Source organism: Panthera uncia, assembly GCF_023721935.1.
Source record: "Panthera uncia isolate 11264 chromosome E2 unlocalized genomic scaffold, Puncia_PCG_1.0 HiC_scaffold_20, whole genome shotgun sequence".
Lineage (NCBI taxonomy): Eukaryota > Metazoa > Chordata > Mammalia > Carnivora > Felidae > Panthera > Panthera uncia.
This window is the reverse complement of record NW_026057589.1, coordinates 6708829-6729011: the sequence shown is the minus strand read 5'-3', so window position 1 is coordinate 6729011 and position 20183 is coordinate 6708829. Positions and strand designations below refer to the sequence as shown.

Sequence of the window (20183 nt, the reverse complement as noted above, 5' to 3'; positions counted from 1 at the left end):
CGCCCCTTTTTTTTTTTTTCTTTTTTCTTAATTTTTTTTTTAATTTTCATTTTTTGAGAGAGATGAGAGCACTCGAGCAGGCCCTGTGTGGGTGTGCAGGAGGGGGGAGGGGTGGTGGTGGGGAGGGGTGGTGGTGGGGAGGGGCAAAAGGAGAGGGAGGGAAATCTCCAGCAGGCTCCGTGCCTAGCACAGAGCCTGACGGTGCGCTTGATCTCGTGACTCTGAGATCATGACCTGAGCCCAAATCAAGAGTGGGACGCTTAACCGCCTGAGCCACCCGGGTGCTCCAATAGCAGTTTTCCTGACTCACCATCCTTACATTTGTGGGATGTACCTTTAATACCCATAGTGTTTTGCTCTTTTGATAAACCTCTGGATTCATTTTGCTAGTATTTTATTTGGGATTTTTGCCTTTGTTTTCATAAATAGAATTGACCGCTAGTTTTTATTTCATTGTATTTTATTTCTTGTGTGTTGTGTTGCGCTTTATTTAGGTCTTTCTTTTTTCCTAATGAAGGCATTTAAAGCTATAAATCTTTCTTTGAGGACCACTTAGGACACATCCCCAAAATATTGCTCTAATTTTTATTCACTTCTAATTAGCTTGTAGTTTCCATTTTAATGTCCTCTTTAACCCAAGAATAATTTAAAAGGGTATTTTAAAGTTTTTAGTTAGAGAAATGTTAGACTTTTCTGGTGAATTTCTAATTTTATTATTTATTTTATTTAGAGAATAGGTCTATATGTTCTCCTTTTTTGGAATTTGTTGAGATTTTGTGTCCTGATAGTCAAGTTTGGTAAATGTTCCATGTGTGTTTAAAAAGATTGAATAGTCTCTCCTAGTTGGGTACAAAACTTACCTATGTATCTACTATGTATCTTTTTAATTATGTAATTGAAACTCTCTGTATACTTACCCTTCTTTTGCTTGATGTATTGATTTACTGAAACAGATATATTAAAGCTCCTCACTAAAGTTTTCCGTGTATTACTTTTCTTTGGATTTCTAATGTTTTCTTGTTTTTGTTTTTAAGTTATCATGTTGGATGAACAGGAGTTAACATATGTTTTGTTCAGTAGGTTAGCAATTAAGAGCATAAGCCAAGTGTTTAAATCCCGGTTGTACGACTTTCTTCTCTGTCCTCAGTTTCTCCATTCACAAAATGGTGACAGTGACATTACTTAAGTCGTATGATTACTATTAAAAAATGTTTATATATATATATAAATTTATCTATTATAAATTTAAAATTTATAAATTATTAATTTATGTATTATAATTTATGTATACAATTTAGATTTATTTATATATATATATATATTTATTTATTTAGACAGAGAGCAGGAGTGTGTGTGTGTGAACAGGGCAGAGGGGCAGAGAAAGAATCTGAGGCAGACTCCATGCTCAGCACGGAGCCTGACGCAGAGCTGGATCCCACAGCCCTGGGATCATGACCTGAGCCTAAATCAAGAGCTGGGACATTGAACCGACTGAACCATCCAGGCACCCCAGTCATATGATTATTGTAAGGATTAAATGAGATAATATATAAAAATATCTTAGAATAGTACCTGGCATTTATTTATTAACTATCATTTTGATATCTCTGTTTTCCCTAGTGAATGCTGTTAGCTTTTGATTCTATTTCATTTAATATTAATTTCACCACACCTACTTTCTTTTTGTTGGCATTTGTATATCTTGTCTCTGCTTTTCTCATAGAACCATTTAATGCTAAAACTATCTCTCTACTACTTTTGTTTTATGTTACCACCTTTGATATGTTGTATTTTCATTTTTGTTCACTTCAAAATATTTTCTAATTTTTCCCAAGATGTTATCTTTGAACTGCAGATTATTTGGTGGTATATTGTTCAATTTTTAAACATTTGGAGATTTTCTAGTCCTCTTTCTGTTATTGATTTCCAGTTTAGTTTCCATTAATTCCATTATGCCAGAGAATATACTCTGTATGATTTTAATTCTTTTAAGTTTATGGAGATTTGTCTTATAATTCAGGATATGGGCCATCTTGGTGAATGCTTGCTGTACACTTGAAAAGAATGTATTATTGAGTGAAGTGATCTATAAATGTCATTTAGATCCAGTTGATTTGTGGTATTTAGTTTTTCTGTATCCTTGCTGGTTTCCTGTGTACTTGTTCTATCAATTACTGGGAGAGAAAAGTTGACATCCTCAACAATATGTGTAGATTTGTCCATTTTTTTGTTCAGTTCTTTCAGTTTTTGCTTTATGCGTTTTGAGGCTCTGTTATTAGGAAGATTTAGGATTGTTGTATTTTCATAAAGTGGATTTATCATTTTATCCTTATGTAGTGTCTCTTTTATCCCTGGTGATTTTGTTTTTTTGCTTTTTGCTTTGTATGACGTGAGTACAACCATTACAGTTTTCTTTTGATTGGTGTTCAAATGCAGTATCTATTTCCATTCTTTTATTTTTAATCTACCTGTACCATTATATTTAAAATGAGTTTCCTGGGGCACCTGGTGGTCAGTCGATTAAGTGTCTGATTCTTGATTTCAGTTTAGGTCAGGATCCCACAGTTTGTGAGTTCAAGCACCATGTCGGACTCTGCACTGACAGCCTGGAGCCTGCTTGGGATTCTCTCACTCCCTCTCTCTGTCCCTACCTGCCTGTCTCAAAAATAAATAAATAAGAACTTAAAAAAAGTAGAGTTTCCTGTAGATGGCATATGATTGAGTCTTTAAAAAAATTTATCTGACCATCTATTTTAATTGGTATGTTTAGACCATCTATATTTAATGTAATTATTTATATTTGGATTTAGGTCCACAATTTTGTTTTGTTTGTTCCTTCTTTATTTGTCCATTCTTTCCTGCCTTCTTTTGGATTAAATATTTTTTAGTCTTCTCTTATTACATCTATTGAGCTTTTTACTCTCTTTGTACTGTTTTTTAGTGTTTTCTATAGGGATTAATATATACATGCTTAACTTTTCACAGTCTGCTTAGAATTAATATTTTACCGCTTCAAATGCAATGCAGAAACTTGAACATCATATATGTCATTTTAACCTCCCCTCTTTATGTTGTGGCTGTCGCATGTATTACATGTACCTATACTGGAAATCCCATCAGATGATGTTAAGATTTTTGCTTGTGGGGTTTCTTGGGTGGCCCAGTTGGTTAAGCATCCAACTTTGGCTCATGTCATGATCTCACGGTTCATGGGTTCAAGCCCTGTGTTGGCCTCTGTGCTGACAGCTCAGAGCCTGGAGTCTGCTTTGGATTCTGTGTCTCCCTCTCTCTCTCTTCCCCTCCCCTGCTTACACTCTGTCTGTCTGTCTCTCTCTCAAAAATAAATAAACATTAAGACATTTAAAAAAGAAGATTTTTGCTTTCAAACATCAAACATATTTTAAAGAACTTGAGAAGAATATTCTATTTGTCCAGATATTTACTATTTCTTTTTTACCAGTTTTATATTGATATATATACATACAATAATACATAGAATAATAATTGACATATAAGTTTAAAGTGCACAGCGTAAGCAGTTGATGTATGTGTATGGTTAAGTGACTAACACAATAAGTTTAGTTAACATCCATTATCGAATATAGATACAAAAAAAGACAAAAGTGTTTTTTAACCTGTGATGAGAACTTTCAGGATTTAGTCTCTTATCAACTTTCAAATATGGCATACAGCGATATTAACTATAGTTATGTTGCACATTACATCTTTAATACTTTAACTGGAAGTTTGTACCTTTTGACTGCCTTCATCTAATTCTCTTTCCCTCCATCACTTGTCTTTGGTGACCACAAATCTGATCTCATTTTCTGAGTTTCATTTTTTTCTTTTTTCTTGTTTTAAATTCTGCATATAAGTGAGATCAGTATTCAGTATTTGTCTTTTTCTAATTTATTTCACTTAGCATAATGTCCTCTATCTTGCCACAAATGGCAGGTTTTCCTTTTTAAAGGCTGAATAATATTCCATTGTGTGTGTATGTTTATATACATATATATGATATATATGTATATATATACGTATATGCCATATTTTCTTTATCCATTTATCCATTGATGGACTCTTAGATTGTTTCCATGTATAAATAATGCTGTAATAAACAGGGGTGTGCAGATATCTCTTCAACATAATTTTGTTTTCTTTGGACATATATCCAGGAGTGGGATTGCTGGATCATATGGTAGTTCTGTTTTTAATTTTTAAGATATTTACTATTTTTGTTGCTCATTCTTTATCTTTTAAGTTCCATGTTTCCTTCCGGTATAATTTCCCTACTGTCTAAAGAACTTCCTTTGCCGCTTCTTTCAGAGCAGATCTACTGGCAATGAATGTGTTCTTTCAGTCTTCCTTTTTTTGAGAATGTCTTTTTTTTTTTTGCCTTCATTGATGAAAGAAGGGTATTTTCACTGGATAAAGCATTCCGGTTTGATGGTTATTTTCCTTTAACACTTGAAAATTGTGCTACTTCTTTCTGGGCTCCATGGTCTCTGATGGCAAATCCTCAGTTATTCAAATTGTTACATCATTTTCCTCTAGGTGCTCTCAATAGTTTTTTCTTCATCTTCAGTGTTGAGAAATTTGATTAGGATGTACCCGAGTATGATTTCTTTGCTTCTTCTGTTAGAAATTTACTGAATTTCTTGAATCTGTAAATTTGTGTCTTTTGCTTATTTGAAGAAGTTGTCGGCCATCATTTCTTCAAGAAGTTTTTGTGCCACACTCTCACCCCATACTTTGTGGGAATCCAGGGATACAAGTATTCTTTTGGTATTGTCTCTAAAGTTCTGGAGTCTCTGTTCTTCTTCTTCTTCTTCTTCTTCTTTTTTTTCTTCAATCTTATTACTCTTTTTTTGTTGAAATTGGATACTTTCTTTTTAAATTTACTTTATTTAAACAATTATTTATATTTAAACAATTTATTTAAATTCAAGTTAATTAACATACAGTGTAGTGTTGGTTTCAGGAGTAGGAACCAGTGATTCATCACGTACATATAACATCCAGTGCTCATCCCTGCAAGTGCCCTCCTTAATGCCCGTCACTCATTTAGCCTATCCCCCCACCCATCTCCCTCTAGCAACCCTGAGTTTGTTCTCTGTATCTAAGAGTCTGTTCTCTGCATCTAAGAGTCTGTTATGGTTTGCCTCTCTCTCTGTTTTTATCTTATTTTCCTTCCCTTCCCCTGTGTTCATCTGTTTTGTTTCTTAAATTCCACCTATGAATGAAATCATGTATTTGTCTTTCTCTGACTTATTTTGCTTAGCATAGTATACTCTACTTCCATCCATGTCATTGCAAATGGCAAGATTTCATTCTTTTTGATCACTGAGTAGTATTCCATTGTATATATATACCACATCGTCTTTATCCATTTATCAGTTGATGGACATTTGGGCTCTTTCCATAATTTGGCTGTTGTTGATAGTGCTGCTGTAAACATTGGGGTGCATGTGCCCCTATGAATCAGCATTTTTGTATCCTTTGGGTAAATACCTAGTAGTACAATTGCTGGGTCATAGAACAGTTCTATTTTTAATTTTTTGAGGAACCACCATACTGTTTTCCAGAGTGGCTGCACCAGTTTGCATTCCTTGCAAAGGGGTTCCTGTTTCTCCACATCCTTGGCAACATCTGTTGTTTCATGAGTTGTAATTTTAGCCATTCTGACAGGTGTGAGGTGGTATCTCATTGTGGTTTTGATTTGTATTTCCCTGAGGATGAATGATGTTGAGCATCTTTTCATATGTCTGTTGGCCATTTGGATGTCTTCTTTGGAAAAGTATCTATTCATGTCTTCTGAGACTGGATAATTTCTTTTGATTTGTCTTCAAGTTCACGAACTCCTTGTTCTGTCATTTCCATTCTGTTATTAAGCACATCCAGTGAAATTTTTTATTTTGGTTATTGTATTCAGTTCTAAAATTTCCATCTGATTTTTAAAAATATTTTATATTTCTCCACTGAGACTTTCTATCATTCCAATTATTTCACTATTCTTAGAGCATGGCTATAATATTCTCTTTAAAGTTTCTGTCTAATCATCTAACATTTGTTGTTATATTTAGGGTTGTTTATTCATTGTCTTTTCTCTCATGAAATTTTGAGATTTTTCTGTTTCTTTTAACATTTTTTTTAAATGTTTGAGAGAGTGAGAGCACATATGAGTGGGGGAGGGGCAGAGAGCAAGGGAGAGAGAGAATCCCAAGCAGATCCTGTGCTATTCAGCACAGAGCCCAACATGGGGCTTGATACCATGAACCACAAGATCATGACCTGAGCTGAAATCAAGAGTTGAATGCTTAACCAGCTGAGCCACCCAGGTGCCCCAGATATTTCCGTCTCTTAATATGTCAAGTAATTATTGTATTTTGGACATTTTGAATATTATGCTATGAACTCTGGATTTACTTAATTCCTATAGAGAGCATTGGTTTTTAGTTGTTGTTGTTTGTTTTTTTAAGCAGGCAATCAACTGGTTAGATTCAGGCCACAATATCCTACCTACCATTGGACTGTGACTCCAGTGGCAGTTCAGTTTTCAAAAACTTTGCAGTACTATTCTGGGGTAAATACCACTTGGTCATAGTATATAATAATTTTAATATGTTGTTAGAGTTGGTTTGCTAATATTTTGTCGAGGATTTTTACATCTACAGTCAATGAATGCTGGTATATAGTTTTCTTGTGATGTCTTCGTCTAGCTTTGTTATTGGGGTAATTCTGGCCCCATATAATGACTTAGGAAGTGTTCCCTTGTCTTCTGGTTTTTGGAAGAGTTTGCGAAGGGTTGGTATTCATTCTGCTTTAAGTGTTTGGTAGAGGGGTGTCTGGGTGGCTCAGTCTGAAACATTTAACAAAGTCAGTTAAACATCTGACTTTGGCTCAGGTCATGATCTCACAGTTCGCGAGTTTGAGCCCTGCATCAGGCTCTGCACCATCAGTGGGATTCTCTCCTTCTCTCTCTCTGTCCCTCCCCCACTTGTATACTCTCTCAAAAAAACTTTAAAAAGTATAAATTAAAAATAAATAAATGTTTGGTAGGATTCACCAGTGAAACTATCTGGTACTGGACTTCATTGGGAGGTTTTTGGTTACTATTTTGATCTTTTGTAGAGCTGTTGAGATTTTCTATTTCTTCTTGAATCACTTTAGGTAATTTGTATGTTTCTAGTTTGTCCATTTCATCTAGTTTGTTGGCATACAATTGTTATAATCTTGTATTCGTTTTTATTTTTCTATCATCATTAGTAATGTCTGCACTTTCATTTCTGGTTTTTGTTATGTGTTCTCTCCCTTTTTTTCTTCATCACTACCTAAAGATTTGTTGATCTTTTTTTTGTTGATATTTTCAAAGAACCAACTTTTTGATTTCTTGATTCTATTATTTTTCTACTCTATGTTTTATTTATCTGTACCCTAGTCTCTATTGTTTTCTTTTGCTAGTCTTTTTTTTTTTTTTTTTTTTTTTTTTTTTTTTTTTTTTTTTTTTTTTTGAGAGAGTATACCAGCTGGGGAGGGGCACAGAGAAAGGGAGAGAGAGAATCTTAAGGAGCCTCCACACCCAGCACAACCAGATGCCCCTGTCTGTTCTATTATTCAACCCTTCTGTTAAATTTTAAAATCTTTCTCATAATCTACTCCCTCCCGCCTCCCAAGAACTGTTGTTAGCTTATTGTCATCTTTACAGTCCCTTGTTTTAAGGACATGGTATCTTTACCCTGTAGTTAGGATTTTTCCAAATTTGCATTTTGGCCATTTCCATGGGTGATATGCCCCAGGTCATTCCTTACTCCTGGAAGATACTCACCTGATGTAGTTTTGGTCCAAAGAGGCATCTTCCTGAAGTCTGTGGTGACCACAACCCTGTCCCAGGTTCTCCTCAGTATGACAGGTGGCTGCATCAAGTCACGCTCCACCCCATTGCACGCCTTCTCTTTCTGGACATGGAAAACCTCTGCCTGCTTCAGAGAGCCGCCTCCAGGGATTGAGAGGAATGGCCACACAAAGGAGTTCAGCAAGGTCTACCCTTTTCCATTAGATTCTGAACACAGTCATGTTTCACTTACATTTTTAGATAAAATTTACATACTATGAAATACACAGGCGTTATGTATATAGTTGAATGTTTTGACACATGTATATACCTATGTGACCACTTCCCTAATGAAAATAAAGAACTTTCTCATGCCCTCATGCCCCCCCCCTTTTTTTTTAAAGTTTATTTATTTTGAGAGAGCTCGAGTGTGAGCAGAGGAGGGGCAGAGAGAGAGACACAGAATCTGAAGCAGGCTCTGTGCTGTCAGCACAGAGCCAGATGCAGGGCTTGAACCCACCAACTGCGAGATCATGACCTGGGCCAAAGTCGGATGCTTAACTGACTGAGCTACCCAGGCTCCCCCTCCTCGTGCCCCTTTATAATCAGTCCCCAAACTTCACCTCCTGAGGCAACCGCTGTATTTTTCCCTGTCCTTGAGCTTCATAGAAATGAATCATAGGATATGTCTTTTGAGTCTGCCTTCTTTCACTCAATATGTGAGAGTCATTATGAATCTTTTATTTTTATCATTATTACCGTGTTGTATTACTATCCTTTTTTATTGCTGAGTAGATTTCTATCTTATGAATGTAGCACAGTTGGGTTTATCTCCTTTTGAACCTGTAGGCTCTTTTTTGTCTTTTGGCTACTATGAAAATTCTAATACACCATTCCTCCTGGCTCAATACCTAGGAGAGGAATTTGGGGTCACATGGCAGGATAGGGTGCATTTTTGAGTTTTTCTTTACAATGTAACTCCCTGTAGTTGCTCCCACTTTCAGCAGGGTTGCCTCACCCTGCCTGGCCTGCAGGGGGTGCTGTGGGGGCTACAGAGGGAGTAATGACTGGAATGGTGGAGGCCCTATGGCTGGGCCATCCAAGTTTGGGCTCCGCCTGCTTCCCCACCTGACTGCCAGGCAGCAGCCTCTTTGCAGCCTCGCTTCATTCTCAGCAGCAGCCAAGTATGGGATCTCCTGGTAGAGGTGGGCCCTGCCACTTCAGGGGTTCCCTGTGGCACTTAGGACAAAGGCCCGAGCCACTAGCATGGCTCTCACGGCCCAGTTGACCCTCTCAGCCTGTCTCTCACATTGTTCCTGGCTAGGCTGGGGGGGGGGGCACCCCATTACTCCCCACCCCCCATCTCTTCCAGCTCCTCATGCATCAGTGTGGGACCTTGCTTTCCTCTCAGGAGGATGACCCTTCTCCTGCCTCGTGGTCGGTCTGTCCAGTGAGACTGGGGCCCTGACCGAGGCCTGTGAGTGGGAACTGTGGCTGTGGTGCCCAGCTGAGCCTAGCTCAGGGCTTATGCTCAGGTCCTTACTGAGGGAGACCATGCAGGTCCCAGAGGGTTGGCTGGTCATCTCTGAGGGAACCTGAGTGCTCCCAGTTCCTCCTGTGCCCGGGCTGACTGGCCCAGATGTGAGCCTGACTCTGGCTGATAGAGGCCCTGAGCCCCGAGGGGATGATACCACCCCTGTTGTCCTCTTCCCGAGTACACCTCAAATGAGAACCGGTGCTAAGCTACAAAGTAAAAGTAAGAGAGGCCAGTAACCTGTTTTTCTCATAGCGACTACCTGGATGCTTTTTAAAAATGTAAATATCATTGTGGGAGCACCTGGGTGGCTCAGTCGGTTAAGCACCTGACTCTTGAATTTGGTTCAGGTCATGAGCTCCGACCGGTGCAGAGCCTGCTTGGGACTCTCTCTCTTCCCTCTGCCCCTCCTCTACTCTCTCTCCCCAACCTCAAAAAAAAAAAAAAAAAAAAAAATTTAATGTGAATAAAATGTCCATATTGTTTTCCAGTCTGTTGTTTTCCTCTGGCCCCTTTGGCTGGTCACTGTTGACAGCCTCTGTCACCCACGCTACGAGTACCCCAAACCTTGTGTGCCCTGTGGCCTACAGGCCTGAGAGGCCCATCTCTGGTCTTGCCCTCTGCACCAAAACTTTCAGTAACTTTTGTTGAATGAACAAAATAATGTTTAGATCAACATTAAGCTTTAAAATCCATTTAAAGAGGAATTTCTTTTTCAAGCAAAGTTGGTTATTAGGATGGAAAAGAAAACCATTCTAGAGAGAAGACAATAAACTGGAAATATTTGTCGTAAAACGCACTGCCACTTTTGATAACAGGGGCCTCCTTTGCGTCATTTCTTGCCTCTCTTTACTTTTTCCTTTGGCTTTTGTGCTTTTTCTGGTGCCTTTTCTGGTGCCTTTTCTGCTTCCTTTGGCTTTTCAACCTTTCGTTCATTTTTTGGAGGAAGCAGCACATTGGTTTTGAGCCTCTTGCCTTTGAAATGTTTTCTTTGAAGACACATATCCATTAAAGCAAACATTCCAGCCATACCAATAAGGATCTGGGGGAAAAAAGGATGCCCATTACTTTTGCTTTTCATACAGATGCTTTGCATTTCATTCCAAAGCTGGCATATTCCCTCCTTGTTTCTAATTCGTCTGCGGGTGCTGATTAACACGTCCTTTCCTCTTCCTAGACTTCTCAACCAGAGACATTCTGAGTTTGCCCCTCCTCCAGCTTCAGCCTCCCTCTCCTCCCTGCCCCACCCCTCTCCACCTGTGCCTGTCTCTTAAAACCCATGGTTAGCGGCCTGGGTGTGACCCTTTGCCTCAGGGATTGGGGCAGCTAGGAGGAGAAAGCCATTAGATTGGCTGGCTCCCTGGACATCATCTTTATTTAAGTGGTTTTTTCATTGGAAGCATTTACCACCTTTAGTTTTAAACTTTGCATGGGTCCCAAGATTTTGTGAAAAGAAGCCCTTTCCTTAAATCAGTGGAAAACACCCATTCTCCAAAAGAGGTGATTTCTTTTCTTTTCTTTTCTTTCTTTCTTTCTTTCTTTCTTTCTTTTTCTTTCTTTCTCTTTCTTTTCTTTCTTTCTTTCTTTCTTTCTTTCTTTCTTTCTTTCTTTCTTTCTTTCTATGTTTATTTTTGAGAGAGAGTGAGAGTGGGGAAGGGGCAGAGAGAGAGGGAGACAGGATCCCAAATGGCCTCCGCACTGACAGCAGAGAGCCGACCCAGGGCTTGAACTCACAAACTGTAAGATCATGACCTGAGCCAAAATCAGGAGTCAGACGCTTCACTGACTGAGCTACCCAGGCGCCCCTAAAAGAGGTGATTTCTGAGCACATAAACTGCCCAACATGAAAGACTCACCACAGCAATAAAGTAGTGCAGTGGCATGGTTTGTCGACTTTTCACAGCTATGACCACGGCCCCCACAAGGAAAATAATGGCAAACAGGTCGTTGAGAAGGTCCTAGAAGCATGAGAGATAGGCAAGTCAGCCTCAAACAGAGCCAAGACCCCCATCAACACCCAGCCTAGCATAGCTTCCTCCAAAGGGGATGGTTTCCAAACTTCTGACTGCTTTTAAAAGTATAGGTGGAGATAAATACACATGGGCTGCATGGACGTGCTGTGGTCCGCAGGGCTGAGCTCTTTGAGTTGAGATGCAAAGCCCAGGGTGTTTAACTGCCTTCATAGGCTCCCCTGCTGCTGCCTCTCACCTGAATTCACACAGTAGCTAGTTATGTTTTGATTTTTTTTTCCTTGAATACTCATTTAAGTAACTGCACAACTATACAACTTAACGGTGAGTACAACGCCCCATCATCTTTATGCTCTCAGGACCAGCTCTCCTTTCTGGATCGAGGGTGGGCTGTGTTGCTGGCAGGAGGCTCTGTTGGATTCCGGCCACCCTAAGTTGGGAGCCCAGTGGCTGCCTTTTCAACCCCTGCCTTGCCCCTCCTGCTACTTCCTAGACACTCCCCTCTTTGTATCAGCAGCCTTCCTTCCCATCCCTTGTGGCCTCAGTCTTATTACCCTTGCCCTGTACACTTGTTTCCCTTACCTTACTGATAAGGTCCAGATGTTCCCAGACCGCGCAGAAGGGCTACTTTCCCTGCAAGTACCACCTGCTGTCACTCCCTGGCATAGCCAGACTTAGAGTTGGGCAAAGCGTGGCCACAGAGAGCCGGCTTCCTCTCGCGTCACTCATGGGGTGATGCTAACCCAGAGCTGGTGCACCCTCTCGATCCTGTGGGCAGCAGCCAGCTCTGCAGCACTGCGTAAGGCCCACCCTTCCCCTTGGTTTCCATGATGCTATTTTCTGCAGGTTGACCTTCCCTGGCTACTTGTCTTGGGCATTTTCTTTTCCTTTTCAGTTTTTTGAATTTTAATACATTTCAAACGTACAGAAAATACTAGAACACTCATCCCCACTCCCACCTCTGGCAGCCACGAACTATTGAGATTAAACAGATGTTAAGATCTTGCAAGATTTGCTTAGATCTCTTAAAAAAGAAAACAAAGCCAGAAGTAAAACTTTGTGGAGTAAGACACAGTGTCATCATTCCGGCCCTTTTATGCCTCTCACTCAGAGGCAACTACACACAGTGGAACTGATGGGTCCTTTTCCCAAGAGTGTATTAGTATTTTCTTCCATATTATATGTTCATAAATAGTATATACTATTTTGTGCGTTTCACAAATTTAAATTTAAATAAAAGGTGTCTTCTATCATTGGCTTTTTAAACTTAAAGCTTGTGAGATTGATCAATTTTGAGAACACAGATTGAATTCATTAATTTTAACTGATGAAGTCTGTGAATAAACCAAACTAGAAACATTAGGTTGTTTCTACCTTTTAGGAAATTATTATTACAAACTCTGCTGCAACGAACACTCTGGTCTGTGTCTCCTATGCATATTTCCTCCTGGTGTGAATCAGTAATAGAAAATCTCCCACTGAAGAAAAGCTCAGAACCAGATGGCTTTACTGGTGATTTCTACCAAACATCTCGAGGAGAATTAACACCAATCCTCAAACTCTTCCAAAAAAATTGAAAAGGAGGGAGCCACTCCCAAACTCATTTTATGAAACCAGCATTTTCCCGATACCAAGACTAGCAAAGGACACTACTAGAAAAGAAAATTTCAGACCATCATCCCTGATGAACAGAAATGTAGAAAGCCTCAGTAAAATGCTAGCAAACTCTAAAGGCCTCATCTGTAAGCATAGTCACTCTGGGGGTTAGGATTTCAGCATATGTACTTTGGGGGTACACATTCAGTCCATAACAATTCCATTAGTCTTTTTGTTGATCCCTGAGCTAGTACCAAAGCTTTATAGTAATTCTGATATCTTGTTGGGTGAGTCTATCCTTGTAAGACTTTTAGAATCACCTTGTAAACGTTCCTGGAAATTCCAGGAAGAACCTCTGTCAGGTTGAAGTTCCATTTGATTTATTGATTACTATGGAATTAAATTGCCATCTTTTTTTTAAGTTTATTTATTTGAGAGAGAGGGAGAGAGCGCACGTGTGAGTGCATGAGCTGGGGAGGGGCAGAGATAGAGGGAAAGAGAGAGAATCCCAAGCTGGCTCTGCATTGTCAGCACAGAGACTGACATGGGGCTTGATCTCACGAACCGTGAGATCATGACTTGAGGTGAGATCAAGAGTCAGATGCATAACCAATTGAGCCACCCAGGTGCCCCTTAAATTGTCATCTTTATGATAGTAACTCTTCAGACGTGTGAATATGGTGTATATTTCCACTTATGCAGACTTTTATGTCTGTTAATAAAATATAATCTCTACGTAAAGTCTTACACATCTTTGAATGGGTTTATTCTAAGACACCTTGTAGTTTCTGTTGCTGTTTTAAATGGTTTCTTTGAAAAGTCACATTTTCTCAGTGTTCATTGCTGGTATTCAAGAACAGTATTGTTTTGTCTCTGGTTAACTTTCATGGTAATTTCACTGTAGATTCTCATAGATGTAGATTCTCTATGTAAAGAATCTTATTATCTGTGAATAATGCTATTTTTTCAAACCCTTCCCAATTCATACACTTTTTGATTTTCTTGTTACTTTGTACTAAGATCTCCAGCACAATGTACAGGCATGGGGATAGTAGGCATCTCCAGTGCTTCTAAAGTTTTACCATGAAATGCAATGTTTATCATAGGTTTGGGTAGATACCTATTAAGATAAGTTCTCTTTTAAACTAGTTTGCTGAGAGTTTTCTTTTCTTCTTTATTAAAAAAAATTTTAGTGTTTCTTTTTAAGAGGGAGAGAGAGAGAGAGAGAGAGAGAGAGTGAGCAAGCATGAATGGGGCAGGGGCAGAGAGAGACACAGAATCCTAAGTAGGCTCCAGGCTCTGAGCTATCTGCACAAAGCCTGACTCGGGGCTTGAACCCATGAACCATAAGATCATGACCTGAGCCGAAGTTGGACACTCAACCGACTGAGCCACCCAGGTGCCCCTCTTTATTTTTTTTTAGAGAGATAGAGAGAGAGGCAGAGGGAGAGAGAAAGTCTTAAGCAGGCTCCATGCCCAGTGCAGAGCCTGAGGTGGGGCTCGATCTCAAGATGGTGAGATCATGACCTGAGCCAAAATCAAGAGTTGGATGCTTATTTGACTGAGCCACCCAGGTGCCCCTAGTTTGCTAAGAGTTTTCTTAAAATTAGTATTCCTGAAGTTCATGAGATGAAGTAAATAGTTTTTCTGAAGTTCATGAGATGATGAAATGGTTTTCTCCTTTAGATAAGAGATGGCGAATTGTACCGATAGAATTTTGAAGATTAAATCATCTTTGTATTCCTGACACATACCCTGCTTGATCATGATGTATTGCTTGCTTATAGATTGCTTGATTCAGTTTGCCTGTATTTTATTGAGGATTTTTATAGCCATATTTAGGTAACCTAGGTGTATATACTTTACATTCCTTATAATATCTGGTTTTAATATCAAAAGCCTATTAGATAGTACAACATCTTATAAAGCCTTTAAAACAGAAGGGACAGACCAATTAAACTGAATATAAAGTCTGGAAATAAAACCTGCATTTGGGATTTTAACATTTAACAGAAATGCCATTTAAAATCAGTGGGGAAAAATTATACTATTTAATAAATGAATAAATTGAGTGATAGGGTATATCAACTGGATAGCCATCAGGATATAAAATTGGAGCCATGGTTCACACCATATACCAAAATGACTCCAAATGAATCAGAAGATTTAAGTGTAAAAAGTGAAACAAGTGCCAGATGAAAACATGGATGAATTTTTTATAACCTGTTTTTCTATTTCTTTTTGAATCAATTTTTATGTGATATTTTTTGTAGGAAATTATTATCTAAATAAACTTTCCAATTTATTGGCATAAAAGTTCATATTTTGCCTGTAATCTTTAAAAATCTCCTGTTGGTATTTTTACTAATATTTTTCCTTGTTCGTTCTCTCTTTTTTTCCTTGGGGTCTATCTGCTTTAGTAGTCTTTTTGAAGAACTAGATATTTGGTTTTATTAGTCCTCACTATGGATCTTTGTTTCCTATTTCCTTAATTTTAACTCTTATCTTTGGCATTGCCTTCTTTTTAGTTCCATTTTTTTATTTTGTTTTGGTACCTTCTTGATACTGTTAATTTTCAGTCTTCTAATTATATAGATTTGAATTTGAATAGTTTAGGGACATTCTACAGATAGTATCTGTGAATACTACATAAACATGAAATCCTCATATGTTTGGGGAACACATTAGATTTCCCCCCAAATACTTGGGGATTGAGTTAAATTTTACTGATTGATTTTTAATTATATTATATTGAAGTTAGAGAATGGTCTGTATGGATATCAATTACTTGTTATTTATTTACATTTCCTTTGTGGTCTTATTGAGGATAATTTTTATGATTGTTGCAAATGTACTTGAAAGGAATATATAGCCTGTTCTGTTGGGTGTAGGGTTCAATATGTTCTGTGTATGTCATTAGATCAAGCTATCAATTGCTGAAGGAGGCATGTTAAAATCTCCCACTATGGTTGCTATTTGCCAGTTCTTTCTTATAACTTCTTTTAATTCCTTATAATTCATTTCTGTTTTTTATATTTGGGGGTTATATTGTTAGGTGCATACAAGTTTAGAATTGCTGTAAGTAGTGATCTTCTTCATATACTTAAAAAACACATACAGGGACGCCTGGGTGGCTCAGTCGGTTAAGTGTCCGACTTTAGCTCAGGTCATGATCTCGTGGTCTGTGGGTTCAAGCCCCGCGTTGGGCTCTGTGCTGACAACTCAGAGCCTGGAGCCTGCTTCGGATTCTGTGTCTCCCTCTCTCTCTGCCCCTCCCCTGTTCATGCTCTGCCTCTCTCTCTGTCAAAGGTAGATGAACATTAAAAAAAAAAAAAAACATAAACCACATACAATTGGCTTAATCTGGTATTAAAGCTATGCCAGCTTTCTTTTGGTTAGTATTTTCCTTTTATTATTTTTTCCATCTCTCATAACTGTTCTCCACATGCCTTGTAATTTAGTATGTAGCTGGATTTTAAAAATCGATTCTTAGAGTCCTCTGTCTTTTAAATGAAGAATATATTCCATTCATATTTGTCATCTTCTCTGATATAGTATTTGGATCTATTTGTACCATTTAATTTTACTTTTTTCTATTTAACATATACCACACTTATTTCTTTTTATTTTTCCATTTTATTGAGTTAGCTCTCTTTATTCTCTTTTCACTCTTTCTCCTCAACAGGTTTGATTTTATATATCCTGGAATTCTATTCTTTAGTAGAATTCAGTATTAAGTTTTAATATATTAGTGTTAATATTATTGCCAAATCATTCCCCCCAAATCAAGAACTTTTCATTCTTATCATATACAGTACTGTGGTCTTACGTGTTATTGTGTTGCTGTACCTTTAGTTCTACCTTGTTATAGTGTTCCCTCCCTCCCCTTGCAAAAAAAACCAAAAAACAAAAAACTATTCATATATTTTTTAAAACCTCAATTCTGTCTTAGTGTTTATTTAGGTCAATCCACAAGGTCACTAGGCTCTTTGCTTACTGTTCCTTTTTCACCTTGCACACTTTTTTTGTTTTGTTTTGGTTTGGTTTGGTTTTGATTTGATTTACTTCTTCCTGAAGTACATCTTTTAGTAGTTCTTTCAGTGAGGGTCAGCAAAAAGAAATTGTTTCATTCTTTGTTTAAAAGTGTCTTTAGTTTACTCTTGCCACCTCATTCATCCCTTTAAGGAAATTATTCTAGTGTTTTCTGGCCACTGTCACTGCTGTTGAAAAATATGAAGTTAGTCTAGTAGTTTGAGGATTTTGTTTTTGTTTTTGTTTTTGTTTTTGAGGTAAATTGGCTTTTCTCTTGGTTTGATTTTAAGTTTTCCTTTGTTTCTGGTGATCAGCAGTGCCCCCATGATGACATGCCTAGGTGTGGCTTTGACACTTCATGTCTTTCATTAAATCTGATATTGATATGGGCACCTCAGCTCTTTTTTGGTTACTATTTACATGGAGTATCTTTTTCCATTTTCACTTTCAACCTATTTGTATCTTTGGACTAAAGTGAGTCTCTTTTCTTCATATTATAGGATCATTTAAAAAATCCATTCAGATCATCTCTGCCTTAATTGGAGAGTTTAATCCATGTGCACTTAAAGTAATTGCTGATAAGGACTTATTTCTGTCATTTTGCCGTTTGTTTTTTATATATCATATCTTGTTGTCCTTCAATTCCTCCATTATTGCTTTCTTTTGTGTTTAATTTTTTGTAACGTATCAATATAATTCCCTGCTCATTTCTTTTTCTATATATTATTGAGTTCATTTCTTAGTGGTTACCTTGGGGTTACAATTAATATCTTAAACTTACAATCATTTAGTTTGAATTGATACCAACTTAGTACAACTTAGTAGTACACAAAAACTAATTGTTTTTGGCACAAATTATATCTTTATACATACAGGCCCATTAACATAGATTTATAATTATTGTTTTATGCATTTGTCTTTTAAATTGTATCAGAAAAAAGAAGTTACAAACTGAAAATACAATCATACCGGCTTTTTAAAAAATAATTATTTTAACGTTTATTTATTTTGGGGGCAGGGGGTGAGGGGCAGAGAGAGAAGGAGACACAGAATCCAAAGCAGGCTCCAGGCTCTGAGCTGTCAGCACAGAGTCTGATGTTAGGCTTGAACTCCCAAACTGTGAGATCATGACCTGAGCTGAAGTCAGACGCTCAACTGACTGAGCCACCCAGGTGCCCCAATAATACTGGCTTTTTTAAAAAAAAGTTTTTAATGTTTACTTATTATTGAGAGACAGAGCATGAGCAGGGGAGGGGCAGAGAGAGGAGGAGACACAGAATCCGAAGCAGGCTCCAGGCTCTGTGCTGTCAGCACAGAGCCCGACACGGGGCTCGAACTCACAAACCGCAAGATCATGACCTGAGCCAAAGTTGGCCGCTCAACTAACTGAGCCACCCAGGTGCCCCAATACTGGCTTTTATATTTACCTATGTAGTTACCTTTACTAGTGTTCCTTATTTCTTTTATGGCTTCAAGTTATTGTCTAGAATCCTATTGTTTGAGCCCGAAGGACTCCTTTTAGCATTTCTTGTAGGGCAGTTCTACTAGCAACAAACTCCCTCAACTTTTGTTTATCTAGGAATGTCTTAATTTCTCCTCCATTTTTGAAGGATAAATTTTGAAGGATACTGTATTCATTTCCTGGAGTTGCCATAAGACGGTACCACCAACTAAGTGGCTTAGAACGACATTAATTTATTGTCTCACAGTTCTGGGGCCAGAAGTCCAAAATCAAGGTGTTGGCAGGGTCATGCTCCCTCTGAAGATGCTAAGAAATGATCTGTTCTGGCCTCTCTTCTAGCTTCTAGTAACTTTAGGTGTTCCTTGGCTTGTCTCACCATCCTATCTTCTTCCCATGTCACTTCACATCATCTTCCCTCTGGACATGTTTGTCTTCTGTGTCTAAATTTCTCCTTTTTGTAAAGATACTAGTCATATTGGATTAGAACCCACTCTAATATGTCATCTTAACTAGATCATCTGCAAAGGCCTTATCTATAAGTAAGGTCACATTCACAGGTACTGTGAGTTAGGACTTCAACATATTTTTAGGGGACACAATTCAACTCATAACAGATAGCAAATTTGAAAGATAGAATTTTTAGTTGACAGTTTTTATCTTCTTTCTTGCAGGACTTTAAGTACATCATTCCATTGCCTCAGGTCTCCATGGTTTCTGATGAGAAATTGACTGTTAATCTTATTAAAGGCCCCTTATATGACATTAGTTGCTTCGCCCTTGTGACTTTCAAGACTTTGTCTTTATCTTTGGACATTTTGATTATGAGTGTCTCAGTGTGGATTACTTTGACTTTATCCTACTTGGTCCTTTTTGGATGTGTAAATTTGTATTCTTTTATAAACTTTGGAAAGCTTTTGACCATTGCTTCTAATATTCTTTCTTCCTTTTTCTCTTTCTTTTCTTTTGGGATTCAGCATATGTTAGTATGCTTGATGGGTGTCCCATAGGTTTCTCCATTTTTCTTCATTCTTTTTGTTTTTCTGTTCCTCAGACTGGATAATCTCCATTGATCAATCTTCAAGTTCATGGATTCATTCTTCTGTCTGCTCAAATCTGCTGTTAAACCAAACTAGTCAGTTTTTCATTTCAGTTATATTACTTTTAGTTCCAGAATTTCCTTTTGGTTCCTTTTTGTAATTTCTCTTTGCTGTTATTTTCTACTTGTTCATAAACTGTTCTCCTGGTTTTAGTTCTTTAAGAATTTTTAAGACAGCTGATTGAAACTCTTTGTCTAGTAAGTCTAATATCTGGGCTTTCTTAGAGGCAGTCTCTATTAATTTTTTTCCCCGTGAATGGGCCATACTTTCTTGTTTCTTTGCATGCCTTATAATTGTGGGCATTTTGAATATTATCATATAGTTACTCTGTAAACCACGTTCTCCTTCCTTCCCAGGATTTGTTGCTGTTGATTGTTGTGAGCTGTACTCATTTGTATGTTTGATGACTTTTTCTAAACTATTTTTTTTTAATTTTTTTAACGTTTATCTACTTTTTTTTTTTTTTAACGTTTTTTATTTATTTTTGGGACAGAGAGAGACAGAGCATGAACGGGGGAGGGGCAGAGAGAGAGGGAGACACAGAATCGGAAACAGGCTCCAGGCTCCGAGCCATCAGCCCAGAGCCTGACGCGGGGCTCGAACTCACGGACCGTGAGATCGTGACCTGGCTGAAGTCGGACGCTTAACCGACTGCGCCACC

General features: G+C 38.0%; 1 protein-coding gene across 1 annotated transcript in view; it reads right to left on the bottom strand.

Annotated features, from left to right (window-relative positions):
- Window positions 1-10043: 10043 nt before the first annotated feature.
- Window positions 10044-20183, bottom strand: part of CMTM2 (CKLF like MARVEL transmembrane domain containing 2) — a 15590-nt gene continuing 5450 nt past the window's right edge. Inside the window, exons 3-4 of the mRNA XM_049622576.1 lie at window positions 11222-11323; window positions 10044-10407 (exon numbers count right to left, since the gene is read on the bottom strand). Coding sequence (XP_049478533.1) covers window positions 10198-10407; window positions 11222-11323 — 312 coding nt within the window. The 3' untranslated portion in view covers window positions 10044-10197. The remainder of the gene's footprint in view (window positions 10408-11221; window positions 11324-20183) is intronic.